The 23,702-nt window shown below is 52.6% G+C and overlaps 1 protein-coding gene across 1 annotated transcript; it reads left to right on the forward strand.

The window, feature by feature from the left end:
• The first annotated feature begins 15,311 nt into the window (after nt 1–15,311).
• DMBX1 (diencephalon/mesencephalon homeobox 1) lies at nt 15,312–23,417 on the forward strand. Its single transcript, XM_019749352.3, has 4 exons — nt 15,312–15,474; nt 17,402–17,580; nt 17,859–18,207; nt 19,014–23,417. The coding sequence occupies exons 1-4, from the start codon at nt 15,321–15,323 to the stop codon at nt 19,466–19,468; spliced, it is 1,137 nt and encodes a 378-aa protein (XP_019604911.2). The 5' UTR covers nt 15,312–15,320; the 3' UTR covers nt 19,469–23,417.
• Nucleotides 23,418–23,702: the final 285 nt, after the last annotated feature.

Below are 23,702 nucleotides of genomic sequence, written 5' to 3' on the forward strand. Positions count from 1 at the left end.
ATCGACCCTCAAATCTGTCCGTGACCCCTTCTGCCCCGCCCCCGCCAAAATTCCTGACCTCCTTAACCCAGGCCAGGACTCTTAAAACCTACTGGCAGCATTGGCCAGCCAACACTTCCCACCTCTCCATGCCTTTGCTCCTAAGCAAACAGCCCAGCTCCCAGGAGCTAGACCCAGGAGCTTTACTTACTACAGTAGAGAGGGAATATCAGAATCAGGGTCCAGGTGACTGTCCCCAGGTATAAGACCATGTGCCTGCCCTGTGTTCATCCCGCACCCACCTGGATTCACAACCACACTTGAACTTACAATTGCACAAAGATTGGTTATACACACAAAAAGAACTTATGGCCATATGAGGCTCCACTGTTACACACGAACTTGTGGTCATGGGAGTACCAGTCACACACTCCACATACGACTCACAGTTGCTGCCACTGTGGCAAAAGGCAGGCCGCACAAAAACCATCCATACAGGGACACACGACATACGCACCCCACATGCTGTACACTCGTGGCCAAGCGCCTCTTCAGTCACCTCCATGTAACCACACACACAGAGCCTCAATAAAGTGACTTGCCACGGGGCACAGCCCGAAGCGTCAGGTTTAATCTGCCCCTCTCGCACACATCTCAGACATCTCTCAGGAGGCAGCCTCCATCACGGCCTGGCCCCAGAGCCAGCTTCAGAACACCGTATTCCTGTGAACGGGTCCTGCCGGGAGAGAGTGGAGTGCTGGCAGGAACTCAGAGGCCCCAGGCCTGGGAATTTTCCCTTTGTGGGCCAGACATGGTAGTCTGTCCCTCTTGAGACGGATGCATGTGCTGTGTGTAGAAGCTGTCACACCGGTACACTCTCCAAGAGGTCTCCAGCTGCCAGGCAGGTAGGTGATCCGCTGCTAGGAGTGCCATCTTGTGTATGGGCTGAGTGTGTGGGCAGTGAGCTCTGATTGCGGGTTGTGGGGTGGGGTGGTGCGGTCGCATGGGGGTGGCAGGTCTGTGGGTGGTGGTGAAGTGATACAGAGAGGGGGTGTGTGTGTGTGTGTGTGTGTGCGTGTGCGCGCGCGCGCGCACGCGCTTGCGAGCTCAACTCGGGACTAATCTTGGAGAGACGTGGGGAAGGGAGTCAATCAGGTCGCCCCTAAGCCATCGCTAGGGACCCTAGTGCTATTCCAGACCCCACCAAGGCGCGGGTGAGGCCTTGGGAAGGGAAGGTTTCTCAAGACCCCTCCTCGCTCCAGCGATCGGCCTGCGGCTTCTGCAGAGATCCCGGCCGGGAAACCAAGAGACCGAGATTCGGAGGAGATGACGGACGCTGGCCGGGCCCACAGACCCACCGACGGTCAGACCCCGGCCACCTAGGCGGAGAGCCGCTCAGCTGTACCGGCAGGGCGGGCCGGGGGCGGGAGCGGCGCGTGATTGGCAGACACTGGGGCCATTAGGGAGCCAGTGGGCCCGCGCCGGGCGCCCGGGAAACGCCGTTTAAAACTCCAGCTCCGGCCACGGCGCGCGTAGATGGCAGCGGTGGCGGTGGCGCGGAGCGGAGAGACCAGGTGCGAGCGGGCGGGGCCGGCGGGGCCGAGCCGGGAGGGGTGCCGGGGCGGGGAGGCCGCAGGCGGAGAACCCGAGGGACCGCTTCTCTTCTTGTGGTCCTACAGTCCCTTGCCAGCTAGGAGGATCGGAAAGTTTGCTTGGGGCCAGTAACTTGGAGACAGACTGCGCAGGGATAGAGGAAGCCAAGGGGAAGGCCAGAGAGACAGAGTCAGGGAGAGACAGAGAGACACACACGGTGAGGCAGGGGGAACGACATCCAGGGCAGAAAACGGAGTCAGAGAGAGCGAGCAACCTAGAACCAGAAAAAACGCAGGACTCGAAATTCCGGAGGCCGAAAGAGAGAGGAGAGCGAGCTGTAGGCAGAAACGCGCTGAGGCAGAGACGGAAGCCTCGGCCCGCGGAGACGCAGGCACCCGCAGAGAACGCTTCGGATCCGTCACGGTTTTGCCTCATTTGGAAAATATTACTTCGCCCCTGAAAAAAAATAAATACAAAAAAGGTTTGGATATTAAGCGGAGACAAATCCTTCTCAGTTTGGAGGGGGTAGGGAGGAGGTGGCCGGGGTAATGCGGAGCAGATGCGGCCTGGGGCGTCGCGGAGCCTGGGGCCCGGACTGGGGAGGGGGCGCGGCCCGCCGCCCAGGTTCCCACCCTGGAGCGCAGGGGCCTTCCATGCCTCCCCATCTTCCGCGTCCACAACGCCCAGCAAGCCCCGTGATGCCCAGGGCATTGTCCAGGATCCGGCTCCGGTCCAGTCCGCGCGGCTCCCGCTCAAACTTCGCCAGTGGCGAGCGCGCCTTTTCTCTTGGTTTGCGATTTCGCACGAATTTTCCCGTTAGGGTTGGTTCCTCGGTCAGCCATCCTCTAACCTCATAAACGCGTCCTCGGGCTAGGGTCCCCCAAGTGGGTGTTTGGGACGCAGCGGGTCTAGTTCCCTGGAATTCGTTTTGTGTCCGGTGGCCTCGGCTGGCAAGGGTACGGAGAGCTCCGGCGAGGACCCGCAGGCTGGGGCCAGAACTGGAGCCGCTCTCGCGGTGTATGGATGGAGCGGCGGAAGGGCTGGGAGGCTGGGGCAACTGCCGGGGTCTCTTCTCTCTGGGCCTCCCACCCTGGTGGCCGTGACCGCTCTTGGACGGGAACAAGCAGTGTCCTGGACATCGCCGCCTGAACTTTCTCTCGGATCAGTCACAAGTTCCCGGACACTGCGCAGGGGCCGCAGCTGCCCTGGTGGTGCGCGCACCGGGCTTGAGCCGAACTTCTCCAAATTCGCCCTGAATTTGGGGCGTCAATTTTTCCTGTATTCCAGTGTGTGTGTAGGTGTGGGGGCCCCTCAGTGTTGTGATTTGTCGGATGAGGGAGTCCGGATTAGAGGGTAAGAGGAGGCTGGGATCCGCGGCCTTTACGCCCTCTTTCTGTGTTTGGAATCCGCTCCCCCCACCCCAGCAGGGAACCTGCAGAGCCTGGAGCGCACCTTCAGGGCGGTTTCTGCCCGGGGCACCGGACGGTCTTTTTCGTTTTAGGAAAGTCTCTAGAGACCCTGGGCCGGCCGGGCGGCTGCTGGTTTTCTGGGGCAGCTCCGGTTTCAGGAGAAAGGAGGGCTTTACTAACTGGATGGGCCTTGCGGGGCAGAGGCTGTTCGCACCGAAGAGATCGTTCGCGCCGCAGCCGCGGAAACTGCAGGTTCCCAGTTCTCAGCCACGACAGCCGGTGGCGGGTGTGTCTTCCCCTCACCCGAGCTCCGGATCCTGTGCGCTGCAGGCGGGTTGGCCGGTCCGGCGTCTTCCTAGGAAGTCCTGTCGCCTATTAGTTTTAGGTGGGGTGGAGTGAGAGTTGTTTTCAGTTTTGGGGGGATTCGCGTTTCACATCTCTTTGCCAGTTGTCCCCCAAAAGGGGAAGCCATTCTGACCTAAGATTCGGTGAATTTAGTCCCTACCTCCCCTCTCTGCGAACGAGGTGTACGAATGTGTGTAGGCGGTCAAAAAAAATCGATTTTGCTGCCTAGTGAGAACAAATTATCCGGATAATTGGCTCAAATTCCTCTCCTCCGTGGCCCGGGTAAACAGTTTTTGGACTAGGAACAGGGAATCGCTACTCAGGATGGGGTTTAAACACCTTTCCCCACCCCCGCAGACCTTAGGGGCGCGGACACCTGCAAGGACGAGAAACCCTGGCTGCGGCCGCACAGACCCCGCATCGAAATCGGAACAGAAGAGCAAAGGTGCAGAGGAGTGGTAACCCGCCCCAGGCGAAGACAACCGCGAAGGTGAGCACTTCCGCCTCGGGATGGGCTCCGCTTGATGGCGGCTGGAGGGTCAGCTTCAAGGGCGACCGGTGAGTATTTGGGGGGTGGGAGTGTCCTTGAACTCCTGTCCCTGATACTGTCACATGTGAGATCCTGTGTGGTCACAAAATTGTAGCCGTTTCTCTGCTCCAGTACAAAACACAACTTGCACTGGGGACTCCCTCCACACACACACACACACACTGACACGTTGCCTAGTGGATCTTGAGCAGAAAACAAAGTTTGTAGAGGACCCTGGGCTGACAGTACTCTGGCCAGGTCAGGCCTTGAATGGGTGATCCTCCACTGAGCCCAAAACGCCTGTAGGTTTTAGGGGGGCAACAGGGGAGAAATTGACCTAGCAGCACAGCCTCCCATGTCTGAACTAATCCTGGACACACACACACACACACACACACACTTTCAGGCAGTCCAGATTGATGGACACACTGGGACACACACAGACCCACTCTGACCACGACACAGTTGGATGTATGGGTTAGTTACCCGGACTATGGGTAGCTTACTCAGGCACACCCAGGTGAGAAGTCACAAAGGTAGAGGCACACACACATAGGGACACACAGGCAGATCTGCTGGGCATACACTCATAAAGCCTTCTGACAGTTATATACACACAGGTTAAACACAAACGGACACTCACGGGTATCACATGGAGACACCCCCACACACAAGGGTGAAGGTCAACAGCCCCACCTCTCCAGCTGGTTCAGCGCAGCCCAAGGGCGGGTGTGTCTACAACTGATGCCCAGCCTCTACGTTCCCCCTTCCCGCTGCTTTCTCTGGGCTTCATCGCGCAGTTCCCCTGCCGGGTCTCTGGTCTCCTAGAGCCAGCCCCCACCTCCCCCCACGTTCCCATTCCTCTCCCCCTTCCCCCGCCCCTCCTCACTGTCCCGCTCGGCCGCCCCGCGGTGCCCATGTAAATGACAGCAATAAATATCTAATCAAGGCCCGGGGCGACGCCGCCGCCTCCCGCCAAAGCCCATTACAGAGCAGGCGGGCGGGGTAGGGAGGGGTGCTGGGGGGACGCGTGAGTTTCCAGCGGAGCGTGTGGTCAGGTCTAGACGTTCCTCCCGCACTGAGTACACCTCATCTCTGACCTCAGGCAAGTTAATGCTCCTCCCTGCGCCTCAGTTTCCCCTACGGTAAGAAAATGCACTGAACTGGACTCTTCCGTTGTCCTTTCCTGCCTTCCTGCCATCCAGTGATTTCTCTTACCTTTTAGTCACCCGTCCGTTCTTCGGACAACTTATTTGACCCGGCCCCAGTGCTGCAGTTCGCACAGACCGGGGATTCCAGCTCTGGCCCCAGCTGTTCTTTGGACTTTAGCCAGGTTTCTGGCAGCTGCAAAGGACAGTCCCCTGGATCCACAGTCTCCAGGCCCGAGTGCACTTCCCAGACTTTGTCATTCTGTCGGACAGTTTACTGCCACTGCGGGCGCTGCTGCAGTGTGCCCCAAGGTCACTGGAGCCCACCGGGTCTCGCGTCCACTTCCACAGCTCTATCTGCCAGGGTTGGTTTGTGTCCGGTGGGCCGCGGGGCCCTGTATGTATCCGCTTGCACGGCGGGAACCTGGCTCTGTGAGCCGGCATGATACACCTCTTCCGGGGGTCCTCCAGCCGCCGGAGACTCGCACCTGGGCCTGAGCAGCGGCTCTGCAGGGACTCCACAGTCCCCGTTTCCAGGCCTGGCCTGGGTCTGGACGAGCCTAGAGTGGCCCAGTTCGTCCCCGCGGGACTCCCCGGCCCAGGCAAACTGGGAGAGCGAGGCGGCCTCCTCCACGCCATGAGAAGCCAGGAACATGCTGGTGGCTCACCCTGTCTCCTCTACCCGGGCTCCATCCAAGTCTCCTCGGTCTTCATCTCTGGCGCTCTAGCTGAATCTGTGCTGGAAAGAAAGCGGAGAATCAAGCAATTATCCTGGCAGTTCTACTCCCAGAGCCTGCGGTCAGGCCTTCTCCGTGCCAGCCTGCCCTCAAGAGCCCATGCTGGAGGGCATTTGAGAAAAAAACAACAAAAACTGGCCTCTATCTTTTCTCTCTCCCCCTGCCGCATTTCGCGACCTGGAAAAAAAAAAAAAAAAGCTCCAGCCGCCTGATTTCTTTGCACCCTCTCCCCCAAATTAAGGACCTCGGAAAACCCGAGGATGTAGGCGGGAGGGGCCTCCCTCAGTCTCGGCCCATTAGCCTGCGGGGGGCTAATTACCCCAATTAGCGGCTGATTTATAATTAATGGCTCGGACCGAGGGATAATTGGATGTTAATGGATAACAGTTTGTGTAGGAAACTAAGCGCCTGGGCTCCTCCGGAGGGCCGGGGGGCGTGGCATGTCCTGACACCCACCGCAGACCCTGGCACTCTCCCTGCCAGTGCCCCTCGCTCCTTGATCCCTGAGCCAAGAAGGGAGGTGAGAATCTCCTTTGAGCAATTGAGCTCTAGGTGCTCAGAGTCCAGCAGCCCATCTGGTCTGACTCTTGCAAAGCCTCACACCCTGAAGCCCACCTGTCTGAGGTCCTTAGCTCCAACTCCAGGACCACTTTGGGGGCGCTGAGCTGGAGGGGAAATGGCAGAGATTCTGGATATCGACAACAGGCCATTCCCTACCTACATGGATCAGGAAGTGTAGTGTTAATGGGAGCAATGTAGGGGTCATGGTGCCTGTATCAAATGTCACTAGGGGATGGGGCATGGCTTAGGTGAGAGCAGTGACCAGGGCTGTGTGGAACAGGGTCAGGCCTCTGTGGCAAGCTCAGGGCTGCAGCTATGGCCAGGAGGTGGCTTGGCTTTTGTTGGCATGGGGTAAGGCAGGGCAGGCAGGGTGAGGAGGAGACTGGCTCACTCAGTTCTAGGCTCTGCTGCCATTCACACATCTCCCAGAGCTAGTCTCCCCTCACCCAGGGCATCTGACCATCTGCATTTCCCCTGGAGTCTGATCCCTGGAGCTGAAACTCATTACACTACCCCAAAGTTCGCTGACTGATAAATAGTGGCTCTATCTTTATTTGTGGAATGAATGTCTAATGTTCCCTGTGCTGGGTACTAAGTACTGGGTCTGAAGGTGAGGTGAGCACTGAGTTCACACTTTATGGAGTTAGACCCCCTGAGTTCCATCTTGGCTAAGCTGCTTAGCTGTGTGGCTTCGGGCAAGTGACTTGACCTCTCTGGGTCTCAGCTTTCTTATCAAATGGGAATTATGAGATTGTTGTCAGGATTAAATTAGATGTTGCCTGTCAGGACTCTATTAGGATGGCTAGCAGAAATAGTTGTATCTCCGGTGAAGGCCAGGCAAATGGGCAACTTCAATTTGGTGAGGTAATGCTATGATAGGAATTCAAAGAAGTCACCTGACCCAGCCTGTGGTATCAGGGGTGGCTTCCTGGAGAAGAGGGTGCCTAAGCCTAGTGTGAGGACTCAGGAATTCTCCAGGTAATGCTGGTAGGGGGACAGTGTTCCCAGAGTAGGAGGCAGTAACATAGTGAATTTGGAGAGCTGTGTCTTAGTGGTGGTGGTGCAGTGGCTTAGGAGTGAGCTGGAGGGGAGGAAGAGATGACAAATTTGGAAATACCTTTCAAGAAATTTGGATTTGTTTGGGGGGCCGGTTAGCTCAGCTGGTTAGTGCAGGTTGCTACTGACATCAAGGTTGCCGGTTCGATTCTCATATGGGCCAATTTGAGCTGCACCCTCCTTAAAAAAAATAAATAAATAAACAAAAATTTGGATTTGAAGGGACCAGAGGTAACTGGTCTGAGAAATGGGCTCATTTATTTTAAGTGGGGGAAATGGAAACAGGTTAAAGTGTGCACTGATGGAGCAGAGGGGCAGATATTTGCAACCCAGGGAAAAGAGGATCTAAGGAAAGTGGATGTACCCCAGACTCCCCAGCTCTTAGACACCCAGAAGTAAATGATGTCACATTGTCAGTCATTAGTCTTTCTACACATCTCTAGAATGTGTCCTTGGTTATTCCTTGTGGCCTTGCTGGCCACATAGACTCGTTGAATTGTTGGTGCCTTGTCCCACCCCCTGGGGGTGTATGGTTGGGAGCAATCTAGTCCTGTCAAGGGTGAGGAAGAAGCTGGTTCCTGGGCTTTCTGCACCTTTGCGAGCCTGATACTGACAGTTGAGTTTCAGGGAGCTTGGAGGGTTCAGCAGGGACCTTAGAATGGATTTGGGGCTCTTAGAGCTCCTGTAAAATACACAGCATTTGAAAGTGTGCAGCTGGGATATCCTCATCTCCAGTCTGCCCCCAGACCTTGTGCCTGCAGGGTCCTTGGTCAGGGTAGGGCAAGGGTTGGGTGCCCCCTTGTATCATATGCTCCCATTGTGAATTCCTGGCAACTCAGGAATAAGGACTGATGTAGGATTAGGGGTACTTATTGGGATGGGAGCTCAGCCTTCCCTATTCTCAAACAGCCAAGGGTCACCCATTTTCCTTGAGCCTCAATTCCTCATCTGTAAAGTGGAGATAATAATATTGCCTTCCTCATAGAGTTGGGACAAGAAATTAATGCAGTTACTATAGTTGAGTATCTAGCATGTGCCAGGCACAGGTTTCCCTTAAAATCTTGGGTCCACTAACTCAGAGCTGGAAGAATTCTAGGTCATCTTGTTTAGCTAACACACACGCACACGCACACACACGCACACGCAAAAACATACACACGCACCCACAAAGGAATCGTTCCTTCTCAGCCGCCTTCAATGGGCTGGCTAGCTCTGGGTAACACCCTTCTCACGATTGGGTCTGTCATAGCAGAAGTCAGAAATGGTAGGACCCTAGCCAAGGTCACATAGCAGCCTGGGGTTGGCAGGTGCGCTGGCCTGGTGCTCCTGGGTTCATGTATTCGTGTTCTTCTGTCTGCTGAACAAAAGTCGTTTTGGTCTCCACACTGCTAGGCAGAAGGGACAGCTGCAGGGGCCTCTTCCCAGAAGGTCACTGGGGAACGTCCAGGGCTGAAGGTGCAGCAGCATTTCTTAGGGAAGGAAGTCCATGTCAACAGTCTACCTTTCAATCCCTCCCAGGGCTAGTCCTCACCAGGGCCTATCTCTTGGCCACATTCTGGAAATAAACACCAGGTAGATAACTCAGAGACCCGGAGTCCTGCCTCTACCATCTATCTATTCATGGTGAGACGTTGGGCAGGTGACTTTACCTCCCTGAGTCAGTTTTCGCATTCATGTAATGGGGATAATAATTCTTACCTGGTAGGGTTATGTTGAGTGAGTAGAAGAAGGCTTGGCTTGTGGTAAATATTCGGTAAAAGACAGCTGTCATTGTTAATAAGATAACGTGTCTAACCATGCTTGGAACAGAGGAGGCAAGTCGCTCTGAGAATGTTGGTTCTTCTCCCTCCTGCTTTTTTCCCTTTCCTTTAAACAAAGTTGTTCTCCCACTGTGCGTGGGAATGAGAAGAAACTGAGGAGAATTAAAAGTTCAGAAAAGGAGAGGAAGAGGTGAAGAGAAACGGGGTAGGCCTGTGGGAAGGCTGAGCCTGGGTGTGACCAAAGGAAGGGTCCACTTTCCTTTTAATCAAAGACGCTTTGCGTGTGGTTTCCTAGCAGTGCTGCTGTTAATTTATAAAAAATGCTCCCTAATAAAATTCTGCTTGATTCTTCGATTGGCTGGGCATTAGGCCGCAGCCAGCAGCGACGCGGGGACATAACGGATGCATTTGCAGATTTGGAAAATTAAAGCCATCTATATGGCGCCTGTGGCGGGAGATCCGCCGATCTGCTTGCTTAATGAAATATAAAGATTCTTTTAACCAATGTAAGCACAATTCGACAGCTTGTGAAACGCGGCCGCGCCATGATGGATGGCTCTCCTGGCTCGCCAGGAATTGCGGGGCGGCACCTTTTAAATATATAATTGATTCTGTTTGGAGTGTGCAGTGGGCTGAGCCCACGCAGGGCCCGGCCTGAGGCCAGGAGTGCAGGGCCCTGTATAGAGGCTCCCGCAGGCCCTGTAGGACTACAGCCTGGGTGGCTCTTGGCTTCCCTGTAGGACCAACAGCACTCAGAACGGGATGTGGGTAGGGCTCCAGCTGCTGGGCCTGGCTGAGGATTCCAGGGGCAGGTCTGGACTACCCCTATTTCTGGAAAAGGGCCCCCTGGGCAGGGTTCCCCCCAAACTCAGGCTTATAGTCCTGTGGATGGAGGAAGTTGTGGGACCGGGGCTCTGAGTGTCCATTCCACCTTGAGGACTATACTGGTCTGTAGTGGACCTGCCTCTCTCACTATGTCTTAGCCTGTGGTTCTTTATTATCCATTGAACATTTATTATTTACTAAGCACTGTCTGTGTACCAGGGTCTGTGCTAGGTGTTGCAGAAACAAAATATGGAAAAGACAAATCTATTTATTTTCTCTGTGTTGATCGGTCTTTCTACATCACTGCAACGCCATCTGCTTGCTTTTCTTTCTTTCTCTTTGTGTTTTGCTCTTGTTCTCCGTCAGACCTTGTTCAGGGTCAGATGACTTCAGAGGGTAACATTTAGTGTACATTGCTCTGGTCACACACATAAGCCCACAGACATGCACACCCACAGAGATATAAATAACTAGATACCTCCATAAACACAGATGCACACATTGTTATATGGTCCACTGCAGTCAGGCTGAGTACAGGCCTGGCCCCACATGAACAGTGAGATGAGCTGCAGACAGGTGACTGTGATACCACATATGTGCAGCTCAGATGACAAGCATCATCCACAGACAAGGGTCCCTCTATGGCCTCAGAGGAGACCCGGGCCTCTGATGTCCCCCTGGAGTGAGGAAGAGGAGTGTGAGGCTGGGGAGAGAAGAGCTCAGCTGGGAAGATTTGGGCTCACACACAGCCTCATCTCACAACACACGTGCACACATGAGCATACACACCAAGGGAAATGTGCTTTTTCTTTATTGTCCTGTTGCCTTGGGTCAAATCAGAGATGCTAGATGTCAGGGAATGGAACATGCTGGAGTAAAAGCCTGGGTGACTGCAGTTAGGAAATACTAGCTAGTGGGAAGAACCTCACCTGTGGAAACCTGTTCCACCACTTCCTAGCTAGCAGGCGTGGCCTTTTACAAATTATCTAAGCTTTCTCACCTTCTATTTCCGCATCTGTAAGATGGGGATAATAACAGTTCCTACCTCCTGGGGCATTGGGAGGAATGATGGAGATGTCTGATATATCCGAGGCACTTAATAAATAGCTGTTATTAATTAATTCATCTGATCCTCATCTCTTGAGCCTGCCTCTGTGCCAGACCCTGTGATTTGGGCTGGGTTGGGGAGTACAGAATGCATGAGATACTCTTTCTGCCCTCAAGGAGCTCAGTCTATCAGGGGACAAAGAAATGTACTCAGGTACTAGAATTAAGAAAATCCATGGAAGGTGCCTTGTGTGGTGAACACACAGAGAGCGTGTTCAGTAAATGGTAGCTATTGTCACCATCATTTCTGTGACCTGAGCGCAGCTATCTGGAGCTTAGAGAGAGGAGATATTCCTTCTTAGGGACGAGGTGGGGAAGACCCCATTTCCCAGGAGATGTCAGTTGAACTAGGCCTTGATGGAGAGGAACTGGTCAGGTGAAGGGGGAGGGCAGGGAATGGTGTTTCAGGTGGAAGGCCCAGCAGGAGCAATAGCATGGAGGTGACAAGAGGGAGTGGCAGGTAATCTGGTATTGCTGGTGCTGGGGAGGGGGAGAGCATCAGGCTGGAGGGATGGGCAGATGCCCAACTGGGGAGGTCTTAGAGACCTTCAGAGGGCCAGTGAGCTGGGGTAGTTGTGGGGCTGAGAGAGGTACCTCTCCTGGCTTCAGTTAATAAAGACTGGTTGTGTGTCAAAAACTGTGGGATCAGCAATAATTAAGTCAATTAAAATGTCACCACATTAACAGCAGCGAGTTTTAAAGCAACAAAGCCAGAGTGTCTGGGGGAGGGCATTCCAGCCCAGTAGGGGTGGAGGGAGGGGATGGGTCATATTACTTCTAAACTCTGCTCCCTTTTTCCCACCTGGAGCTTGTGACACATTTTGGAGCCTGGCTCCATTGGAACACATGGATAACCCTCCCCACCCCCACCCTCAAAAAAGGAAAGAAAAAAAGAATATAAATGTGAAAATCACCTGTAATCCCATCGGCTTTCTCCTGGAGATAACCTCTGTTAACATTTCTGGGTATAACCTTCCAGACTTTTTTTTCCTACGCATTTTTATACATATATTACAAAAATGGAATCACATCATGCATGTTGTTACCTATTTCTTCCACTCAACAATATATTGTCAGCATCAGCACATACAGATACACATCATTGTTTTAAACTGTGGCAACGTATTCCATTTCTGGCACGACTGTCCCGTCATCTGCTGAACTAATCCTCTCTCAATGGACAGTGAGGTTTCCAATTGTTTGCCATTATAAGCAGAGCCATGATAAATATTCCTGTACACATATCTCTGCATACATGAAGGATAAATTTCTGGAAATGGATTTGTTGAGTCAAATGATGCTCTCTAAAGGCTTTTGATGCAGGGTCTAAAAAGCTTTTTTGTCAGCAAGATAGAAGGACCATTTCCTACTCCCCTAAATAACCCTGGGTAACAATTTTTCTTCATATTTGCTAATCTGATTGGTGAAAAATTGGTTTCTATTTTTATTTCTTTGGTTACAAATCAGGCTGAGCTTTTCTTGTCATATGTCATATGGCTATTTGTGTTTCTTCCTTAGTAAGCTGTCTCTTCATTTATTTGGCCATCTTTTATTAAGGTGACCATCTTTTTGTTTCTCTATGAGAGCTCTTTATATATTAGGGATATTCTGTTTTATTTTTATTTGTGCTAGTATTTTTATCAATTTTGCTATGTCGTTTATATGGCAAATATTTTTCCAGGTTTATTGTTTATGATATATTCTATTATACAATGTTTAAACATATTATGTCACCATGTCCATCATTCTTTTCTCTTAGATCTCTGCCTTTGGGATCATATTTATGGTGCATAGAGTGGGCTTCTGTAAGTAAATGTGTTGGTAGGTGTTATGTGTGAGTGTTAACACAGAAATCTGTAAATCCAGCCCTCAGCTCCCAACTCGTGTATCCAATTGCCAGTTCAACACTGGATCTGTATTAGAAGTTGGATCCATATTTCACACTTACCATGTCCCCCAAAACTTTAATTTCCGGTCCTCCCTCCCATACCCTCTACTTTCTCAGTGCTCCTGATTCAGGAAATGACCCATCTTCACTTAGTTGCTCAGGCCAAAAGCTCGAGTCATCCTTTTTTGCCCTCTTTTCCTCACATTTTATAACTAACCTACCAGCCATCATGATGATTCTGCCTTCAAAGTGTGTCCTGAATCTGACCGCTTCTCATCACCTCCACCCCTGCAGCCCTGCAGGCATCTAGGCACCTCAGTGGCTGGCTCGAACTTCTGCAATGGCCTGGGCTCTGTGCTTTTCTTCTTGTCCCTCTGCAGTCTGTTCTCCATACAGCAGCCAAAGTGAGATTTTAACAATAAATCGTATCATGTTACTCCCTATTCAAGACCCTCCAGGAGATTCCATCATACTCAGGATAAAATTCAAACTCCTTACAATGGACCGTGAGCCCTCTGGGATCTGGCCCCCTCCTCTTCCTCCACTCCTTCCCTGCCTCTCTGCGCTCCAGCTCCCCTGGTTTTCTTGCTGTTCCACACACATACCAAGGCTTTTCATGCCTCATGCTGTTGTCCTTGCTGTTCCTACTGCCTGGAAAGCCTTTTCCCTAGAGCTTCGCATGACTTACTTCAAATATCAGAGAGCACTTTCCTGACCACATGTTCTAAAATAATCTCGCCATTTCCTCTTGTTATTCTCCTCTGCCTTATTTTTCTTCAGAGCACTTACTCCTGTCTGACATTATTACATATATTTGTTTGTTGTTCTATAGCCCTTCTCCCTTGGAATGTAAATTCCAACAAGGCAGGGACTTTGGTACTTAGTAGGTGAGTGCTTAATAAATATCTGTCGAGTTTGTGTAATATGTGAATGTGTGTGATTGTAATATTTGTGTGTAGATATATCTGCTACATGGATAGATATCTGCAAGAATGTCTGTGTGTGGAACTGTGGGAATAATGACATTGAATTTGTGACTATTGCTGAGTTAGTGTGTGATTATGACTGCTTCTGTGAATGCCTTGCCAAGAATATCCCTGTATGTGTGTTTGTGCATGAAATGTGTGTATGCGTGTCTGTGTGTGTGTGTGCATGCGCTGTGGATGTTTGGTTCTGTGTAGCCTTTGTCTGTTTCAGTGAGGGTGGAGACACCTGGCACATTCTTTCTTTTATCAAATGGACCTGCCATTGCCCCAATCTTCCCTCCCCCCAACACCTAGCAAACAGGGAACACCTGTGTGTCTTTGGGAGCCTGCAGACACTGGACCATCTCCCAAAAATGACATTTCAGGTCCACATAGGGTGGGTGCTTAGACGATGATTGTGAGAGTAGGGAGGAGACTTGGGGCTGATGGGTCTCAGCAGCCTTGTGCTGATCTGAGCCATCTCAGTAGGAGGAACGTGTTGTCTAATGACTTGGCCACCAGAGAATCAGGCTGAAGCAATGTGGGGAGGGGCAGGCCCTGAATTGGCTGTGTGGTCTTGACACGTCACTGTACTTTCTCTAAGCCTCAGTAGCCTCATCTGTAATTGGGGTTCATTGCTCTTGGCTGGCTTACTTCTTGGGAATATGGTACAAATAGAATAGAGGGAGGTAATTGTAGTGAATGCGTAACAGTCATACCAATAGTGTTCTTATGTCTCTGTAGCACATTAGGGTTTTAATCCACAATCTCATCAGAGTGAATGTCTCAATGTCTGCAGTCCAGCTCTGGATTTGGCCCTATGTGAGCCTCAATAGATGTTTGTTCAATAAATAATAAGTGTGTGAGTGAATCAATGAATGTACAAATGAGTAAATGCCTGGGTGACTAAAAGAAGAGATGACTGGGTAGAGCAGCAAATGGATTGATAAATCACAAAAGTGACACAATTTGAGCACATTCTGTGTACCAGGTTGTATTGTAAATGCCTCTCTTAATCCTTGCAATAACCCCATTAGATCAGTACTATTATTAGCCCATTTTGCAGATGGAAAAACTGAGGGTCAGAGAAATTAAATGATTTGCCCAAAACCACAAAGCTCCTAAGTGGCAGTTGAGATTCCAGCCCAAGCAGTCAGACTCCAGAGCCCAGAGCTTAAACCCTACATAAGCCTTGCTGAGTAAATCAATGAATGAGAAGGTGAATAAAGAAATGCAGAAGCCCTCACACTCTTAAGTCATGGGCAAGACAGGACACTTTCCATTGGGGGGGGCAGAAGTTCTGGGGCGTGAGGTGGGCATCAGGGTCTGCGCTGGAGGTAGCATCTCCTCCAGGGTACTGTGTGGTACCCTGCCTCATGTGGCCTCTCCCTCTTCCCTGTCTGCAGGCGCATACCGAGATGCAACACTACGGGGTGAATGGCTACTCGCTGCACGCCATGAACTCGCTCAGTGCCATGTACAATCTACACCAGCAGGCGGCCCAGCAGGCCCAGCACGCTCCCGACTACCGGCCATCAGTTCATGCACTTACGCTGGCTGAGCGCCTGGCAGGTAAGGGCTGTGGGGACAGGACCTTGGGGACGGGACTACAAAGGTTGGGGGTGGTGGAGAGGTCTGGGGGAGGAAGCTCTGGAAGACAAAGATAGGAGGGAGGGCACACTGGAAAGTTTCCTCTGGGAGGTTCTTTCAAGAAGACCCAGGTCACTTAGCATCACAGAGAGATGTCAATTCAAAATCTAGGCATGACTATCCAGAGCCCCGTTTGTTGCCAGCACTGTGCTGGGCGTTGGAGCTGCCCTGTGCCTTCAAAACTGCCTTAGCAACACTGTGAGGGAGGAATTCGTTAGCCTCTCACAGATGAGGAGACTGAGGTAGGATCATAAGGGATTAGCCTAAAATTTTATAGCTGGAATGCCCAGGGGAGGATATTTCAGGCACAGGGCATCATAGAAATAATGAGGGCTCTCACGTTTCAAACACTGATGGTGTGCCAGGCAGTGTGAGGCTCTCTCTCTCTCTCTCTCTCTCTCTCTCTCTCTCTCTCTCTCTCTCTGCATCAAACCATTCAACCCCATTAAGGAGAGGTTATTATCTCCATTTTATGGACAAGGAAACTGAGGCTTAGAGTGCTTAAATCTAGGCTGGGTTGGGGCGGGGGGTTGGGATATCACATTAAGGCTAAAAATATGAGCTTTGAAGTCACAGACTTGCAGCCATTTCAGCTCTCAGTGAAAGAGAGAGCTCTTTCTCTGAGCCTCCTCTCTCTGAGCCTCAGTTTCCCCCTTCATAATAAACAGGGAACAGTGGCAGTGATCACCCATAGGATGGTTGGGAAGTTACTCGAGATAACAAATGCAAAGTATTCAGCAGACTGGTAGGTGCTCAGAGGTCATTATCACTCAACTCCCAAGGTAAGTGCCCATGACGGAGCTGCAGCCTGGCCTCCCGACTCCTGGGTTAACTGATTGTTGCCCTACCCTGACAGCTCTCAGTGGGCATGGGAAGGATTTGAGGGCATAAGTGAGGAGTGTGATTTCCTGGGAGGTGATACCACCCACCCCATCCTGTCCTAGGCCAAATTTTGAACAGCTGGTGACTCCATGTGGACTCAACCCTGTGCCAGGAGGTCCCCATGGGCTTCAGGGCACCCCCAAGGAGATCAGATGCCCATAGACCATGAGAGGGCACAGCAAGAGGAATGTAGCTAGGATCATATGGTGGGGAGGGCCCTCCAGGGAGGGCTTCCTGGAGGCCGTGGAGCAGGAGCTAGGCCTTCAAAAGGCGAGGACGGGAGATTAGCATGACATAGGCACAGAGCTGGGATTGGATATGAGGACCGGCCTGGGGAGCTGCGCTGGCTTGGAAGGGAGAGTAGGAGCCTCAGGTCCTGCCATCATAGGCCCATCGAATGACGAGATTCATACCAAGAGGACATAGAGTCAAGTGCCAGGGAATTCTGTCTACCTAGCAGACCTCTCCTAACTAGACCCTATAAATAAATTCCAACTCACAGCCTGGCCTCTCATGGTCAGGGGCCAGTATTCTATTAGTATTCAGAACCTAAGGGTCATAAGACATTAGAACATTTGTGACATGGATTTACAGATTAACATTATATAGTCTCAGAATATTATACCCATCGTATCCTAGGACGTTAAGGATCTCAGGGCATTGCCCATCCACCTGTCCACCTCCTCCCTAAACCAAATAAGGAAGAGCCCTCTCGATCACGTTCCTGACAGTCATTTATGGAGATGAGTTATCTGTGGTTCTGATAGTGAGTCATGGGGTGGCACAGTCTTGAAAACCCAACCCTGTGGAGAGGGGATGGGTGATTTTTAAGGGGAAATGACCAGGGTCCAGCTTTGGCAAGAGCCTGGGTATCTGAAGTGGGTCAGAGGAGGGTAAGATTCAAAACCCATTTCCCATAATTAAATGGGCCCCCTTTCCTTGCCCTCCAACGGCTGTACATTTCAAGACATCATCTTGGAGGCCCGTTATGGCTCCCAGCACCGCAAACAGCGTCGCAGCCGCACAGCGTTCACTGCTCAGCAGCTCGAGGCCTTGGAAAAGACCTTCCAGAAGACTCACTACCCGGATGTGGTGATGCGTGAGAGGCTGGCCATGTGTACCAACCTGCCTGAGGCTCGGGTACAGGTAGGACTCGCTCCTCTAACTAGACTTTGTGGATAAGCACCAGCCTATCAGTCTGGCTTCCCACTGTCTAGGAGCCAGCAGGTCAGCCCTCAGTGCCAAAGTGTAACTGCTGTCTATCTCTATGAACACCTTCAGTGACAGGAGGGGAGTTTTAGAAAGGATTGAGGGTGTGTATTTCCTGGAGGGGCAGGGGCAGTGTTATCATGCACATCCCCTCCCAGAACACCCAGCTCCACTTCTTTCCTTCCCCTTCCTACTGCTCCTCTCCCTGTCCCCAGGTGTGGTTCAAGAACCGCAGGGCCAAATTCCGGAAGAAGCAGCGCAGCCTGCAGAAAGAGCAGCTCCAGAAGCAGAAGGAGGCTGAGGGCTCCCACGGGGAAGGCAAGACTGAGGCCCCAACCCCAGACAGCCAGCTGGAGACTGACCAGCCCCCCAGCCTGCCCAGTGGTGACCCCCCTGCTGAGATGCACCTGAGCCTGTCGGAGCAGTCGGCCAGTGAGTCAGCCCCTGAGGACCAGCCAGACCGGGAGGAGGACCCCAGGGCAGGGGCCGAGGATCCCAAAACTGAGAAGAGCCCTGGGGCTGAGAGCAAGGGTCTGGGCTGCAAGAGGGGCAGCCCCAAGGCAGGTGAGGCTCGGCAGGTTCTGCAGGTGGGCAGGGGGCTCACCCCAGGGAGAATAGCCAGGTCCAGGTGGACAGGGGCCTGGGTATGTGAGGTGGGTAAGAGGGGGTAGAGTCAGCCTGTATAACATGTGGCGCTTGGGCATGACCCATTAGAAAGGACTCGGCCATAGCAGGCCTGTGCCAGGTGGTCACTCTTTAGTTGCTGAATCCTGGGAAGGTCTTGGGGATTCTGGGGGAGGGGTTGGGTGACAGGGGAGGAGTACTTGGGGAGCTCAGGGCAAAAGCTATTTATCACTCATTATGGAAATGTTCTTGTATTTTAATAACCAGTGCAGACATACCTGTGCATATTGGGTGAATGCCACATTGGTACCAGAGATTCCCACATGCAGCAGCAGCCATGTTTTTGAAGTAACACAGCTCTGGCATGAGGTGTATCTCAGACACAAACTCTGAGCCCAGGCAGAGAGGGATGGGGCTGTGAGCTGAGAGCTAGAGGGGGATGGAAGCTACGGACACGGGAGGGGGAGGGGAGGTGACATCCGTTGAAAAGCAGTGTCCCCATAAAGTTAGACATGGGGCCTTTGGCAGGGTCTCTGGGGCTCTCTTAGGAAGCGCAAGTCCCTCCCTCCCAGGATTCTGAGGGATGCTTCAGCCCTGGCTGACATAGGTGGATAGGGGTTTAGCCAAAGCCTGTCTTGTCTGAGGCACAAGGCGAGGGTTGGGGGGTTGGGGGGGTAGGAAGGCTGAGGGAGCCCCTCCTGGCAGATCAATGCCCTTGTCCTGAGTTCTTGGTTCTCTGCTTGCAGATTCTCCAGGCAGCCTGGCCCTTGCTCCTGCAGCCCCGGGGGGCAGCCTCCTGGGCCCCTCTCACTCCTATTCCTCCTCCCCGCTGAGCCTCTTCCGTCTGCAGGAACAATTCCGCCAGCACATGGCGGCCACCAACAACCTGGTACACTACTCCTCCTTCGAAGTGGGGGGTCCAGCCCCTGCTGCTGCGGCGGCTGCTGCCGCCGCAGTGCCCTACCTAGGTGTCAACATGGCCCCACTGGGCTCACTGCACTGCCAGTCTTACTACCAGTCCCTGTCAGCAGCTGCGGCTGCCCACCAGGGCGTATGGGGGTCCCCACTGCTGCCTGCACCCCCTGCAAGCCTGGCACCTGCCTCTGCTGCCCTGAACAGTAAAACCACGAGCATCGAGAACCTGCGGCTTCGGGCCAAGCAGCACGCAGCCTCCCTGGGACTCGATACGCTGCCCAACTGACTGCTGGCCTCTAACCCAGCCAGGGGTCTTGGCTGCCCCTCTCCCAGCCCCATGGTTACCCCAGAAGGCTCTCACGGAGTTAACTCAGTGAGCTCAGTGATCCTGGGGCCTGGAATCCTGCTCCCTGTCCCCCTCCCCCAGAGCCCCAGCTCTAGGTGAAGCCTGCACCTGCACACCCTCTGCATGGCCCTGCTTGGATCCCATGGAGGCTAATGGGAGGTGAGAGGCTGGGGTGCCCCCAGCTTTTCCAGGGGAGTGAGAGGCTCTCACTGGCTAGATTCCCACCTCAGTGTCTCCTCCTCTCTTCCCTCCCTCCTATCCCTTTTGCCCCATAGTTTATCGATGTGTGGAATGTGAGATATAAATATAAATATATAAAGCTATATTTTCAGGCACCTGCCTGCCCCAGGCACCCTGCCCACTCCGCTGTCACCCTTGCCTCCACCTATAGCTCCCACATCTCACTCTGGCTTTCCCTTCTCTCTCTCTCTGTCTCCTTCTTCCCTGACCTCCTTACCCTGCCTCTGTCCTGTTCCCTACAGCCTCTCCCCCCAGCCTCTGTCTTCCTCACTCTGGATCTGTTTCCCGTGCCTCTTGTACCCTTCCCTGTTTTCTTTCTTTGGTGCTGGCTGTGTTGGTGTCATCAATTCCCAAGCTGTGTTTTGTTTGAAGTTGTGGCTTTAGTAATGTTGCTTCTTCCTGTTCCTCTCCTTTTGCTTCTTCCCCGCCTGCCTGTCTCCTCCCCGTACTGGCACACTCTCTAGGCAGCTGTTCCTTTCCATTCCCAGTAGAGGTGGTCAGCTCTAGCTGGAGACCCTGTAACCACTAGAGCTGCAGGCAGGAGGTGGCACTGGCACTCACACCCACCCTCCCCTGGGCCTGACATCTGGAAGGGGTAGTGAGCCACGTTCTCTTCTCTCTTTTGTCAGCTTTGAGGCCCCATTCCTAAGATTGAGGAAGAGGGGAGTGAGGCAGGAGTCAGTCTGGGGCAGGCAGTAGAATGGCAGCCTCCCTGCCTGTAAGGCCTCCAAGACAGAAGCCTGCTGCCCACTCTCATCCAGACTGCCCACAAGGCTCTAGACCTCCCTTTGGTGAGACTGCCCTGGTTGGAGGGAGGCAGCAGGGGGAGGGATGCTCTCAGAGGTGGTGCTCCTCTGCCGCAACTGGCCTCCAGGTTCCTCAGTTAGTGTCTATTGCAGGGGTGTGTCTGAGCCAGGAATGAAGGTTGAACTCTAGCTCCTGATCACAGTGAGTGCAAACCACACAGTAGTGTGTAGTCTCAGGCTTCTGTTGGCATTCTGTCCCAGAGCTAATTGTTGTAATAAGGGCCCAACTGGCTACAGTGTTTCCCCAAAAATATGACCGGGCCTGTCATGCAGGGTGGCATGCAGGGTCTCTGGTCCCGTTCCCCACATAAGAACACAGGCCACGGTAAGTCCAAAAAGGAACACCCACGGAGCCATAGATAGGGGAGTCATACCACTATATTCTCGCTGGTGGCTGGGTTGGAGACACAGGAAGCAGGAGCCACACGATCCACAACCCATCGTCCATTTGTCTCTGCCAACCAACCTCACTTGCTAGCTGCAATCCGCCGTACGAACTGCAATCTGCGCTTGCTAGCTCAGGCACCATCTTCTTGCTAGCCCCCATTTGCTGCTAGCGTAGCCTCAGCAGTTATATTAGTGGCCAATGGCTCACTGGTTACAGCTGACGGCCAACTAGCCACAGCTGATGGCCATCCAATCACAGTTGATGGTCATTTACTACCTGAGCCAGCACCTTTCCACGTGAGGCCGAAAGCCTGTAAACTGCGCTCCTGGCTCTGTCCCCACAGGGTCTTATATTAATTTTGGCTCCAAAAGATGCATTAGGGCATATTTTCAGGGGATGTCTTATTTTTTCATGTACAACAATCTACATTTATTCAAATACAGTCATGTCATCTTCTGGAACATCGTCATAACGTACTAAATGCGTCCGTCTGGCTGATGATCTTAACCGGGGCTTATTTTCGGGGTAGGTCTTATTTTTGGGGAAACACAGTAGTTACTGGCACGGAAAGGTGTGTTCCTGTTTATGACTGGGAACCCAGCTCAGAACACTCCCTTTCAAAGCAGTGTGATCTTGAGCTAGCCTGTAGCCTCTCTGGGCCTGTGTCCCCATCTGGCTAAGATGGCCTGTGCCATCCTGTTTAGCTCTAACGGTCTGCATGTCTCTACTCAGAAGTTTTTCTGCGTAGAAAACAACAGCCACGAAACACTCTCAAAAGCACAATGTATGAATTAGAAAATGATTGTTGACTTGCTGTGGAGCATTGGGTGTTGCACACACAAGCCTCTCTGTGGACACAGCTATAGTCTCTGGGCTTCAGTTTCCCAGTAAGTATAATGGGTTCCTTCTAGTCGAGACAATCTGGATTTGATCCCGCTTTTCTTGAGTTCTAATGCCAGTCTCTGTGGTCACCCCATCTCCATGCCTCAGGGGTTCAGGGCAGGAGAAAGGGGCTGGCTTACCCAGATTCCAGGTCATGATCCCCAACCCTCTGTGGCTCACCACTGAACTGTCCAGCCTTTGCTTAGGGAAGTTGTATCTGAAAGTCCTCAGGCTTGAAATTCCCAGTGGGGAGAGGAGGTGTGTCTACTGGTGTCTTGATAGGATTGGTTTGCAGAGTAGTTGATGCCCCTCATCCTTGGGTGTCTGTCTGGGCTGGGGCAGATGGAAAAGGCTTTGGATGGGGGAAAAAGTGAGGGGGATGGTAACTTGGATCAGGAAAGCTGTTTGAACAAAGCAATGGAATGAGACTAACTAGACAACAGGGAAGGGGTAGCTGGCTTCATGAGAGGTGGGTCTCAGGGCCTTGGATCCAGGCTAAAGCCCTCACCTCCATGTGGCAAGCACCAAGACAGACAGGTGAGGGTTTCTGAATAGGGGTTGGCTGAACCAGGATCTGGGATCTGGGATTTGGAAGGTGAATTCAACAGTCCCAGGAGTACCAGAGAAGGAGGAAGCAGGGGCATAGGAGCGTGGCAGAGACTCTAGAAGAAATTCTTGGTTTGTCCTCTGGGATCAGCTTCAGGAAGGTCTCTTTCTGGACTGAACAAAATCTCATCTGGACCAAGCATCGGGACTGAAGCTTTTTGCCTGTCCTTGGATGCAAATGACTGTCACTGGGCCTTGGCATCCAACAGTTCTAGACTTCACCACCTCCTCCAGGCAGCCTCCCCTGACTTCTAAGGGGCAAGTGCACCCCAGAGTCATGTTCTGTCATGGCCAGAGCCAGGCCCACCTCAGGCTCAGCCCAGCTTCCCTCAGATCTTTGTCAACGCTTCCTCATTCAATTGACCCAATTCCATCAGCCCAGAGAAGGCAGGGAAGTGTGGTGTCTGTGCCTGGGTGGATGCCCACCTTAGTTTAGGGGCCCAGACTTTGCAAAGACTTAGAAAACAGCTAGAAAGCAAGACAGTGTATCAAGCGTCCCCTACAGGATCAGAGACATGGGCTTGGGGCGGCCCACCAGTCTGAGACTGAAACTAAAGCCTCTCCCAGATCCACTGGGTCACCCTGAGGCTCGAGCTCTCACTGTCCCTTCCAGGAAAGCCTCATTCCTCACCTCCTCCTCCATTTCCCTGCTTCCTCACTTCCCCAGAGCATGGTCCAGGGGCCTGGGGCCCCACCCTGATGTCATGGCCGGTGGGTTGTACAGACTGCTTTCCAAACCAGCTGTTTTGTGACCATTTGTGTTTAGAGGTTGTACCAGCCTGTGGCAAAAACACTGTGTACCGTATTTATTTATTCTGTTAGTTGAAAAAAACAAGACTCAAATCCTCCCCTCCCCTGCCCTGGCCCCTTCGTAGTGCAGCATGACACTCTGTCCCTTGTATCAGTCTGTCTGTCTGACTTCCTGTGACGTTGTGACCTACTTTGTCCTTCTTGGCTAATAAAAGAGAATCTGGCAGCACAGCCCTTGGTCCAGGTTCATTCCCAGAGATGCCTGCAATGGGCTGAGCCGGGGGTGCATCAAGGTCTTCTCATTGCCTATCCAGCACTGTGGCCAGTGGGGCAGGGAGGCAGTCCTGCCGCAGGACTGGCCATTCCCGTGTCGGCCTGGTAACTCACTCTATGGCTCTTACCATCTGCTGCTAGTGTGTCACTCTGGAGTGGTCACAGGAGCAGAGGGACAGGGTGGGGAAGGGTTCTATCTTCTCTGCGTGGACCTGACCCAAGCATATGT

This window comes from Rhinolophus sinicus, chromosome 14, assembly GCF_057876585.1.
Source record: "Rhinolophus sinicus isolate RSI-liver-muscle chromosome 14, RSI-T2T, whole genome shotgun sequence".
NCBI classification, from domain to species: Eukaryota; Metazoa; Chordata; class Mammalia; order Chiroptera; family Rhinolophidae; genus Rhinolophus; species Rhinolophus sinicus.

Excerpts from the sequence above, each read along its gene's own strand:
- DMBX1 (XM_019749352.3), top strand. The coding sequence starts at position 15,321 with ATGCAACACTACGGGGTGAATGGCTACTCGCTGCACGCCATGAACTCG. Across the intron at positions 15,475-17,401 it reads GCTGGCTGAGCGCCTGGCAG|ACATCATCTTGGAGGCCCGT; the intron begins GTAAGGGCTGTG and ends GTACATTTCAAG. Across the intron at positions 17,581-17,858 it reads TGCCTGAGGCTCGGGTACAG|GTGTGGTTCAAGAACCGCAG; the intron begins GTAGGACTCGCT and ends CCCTGTCCCCAG.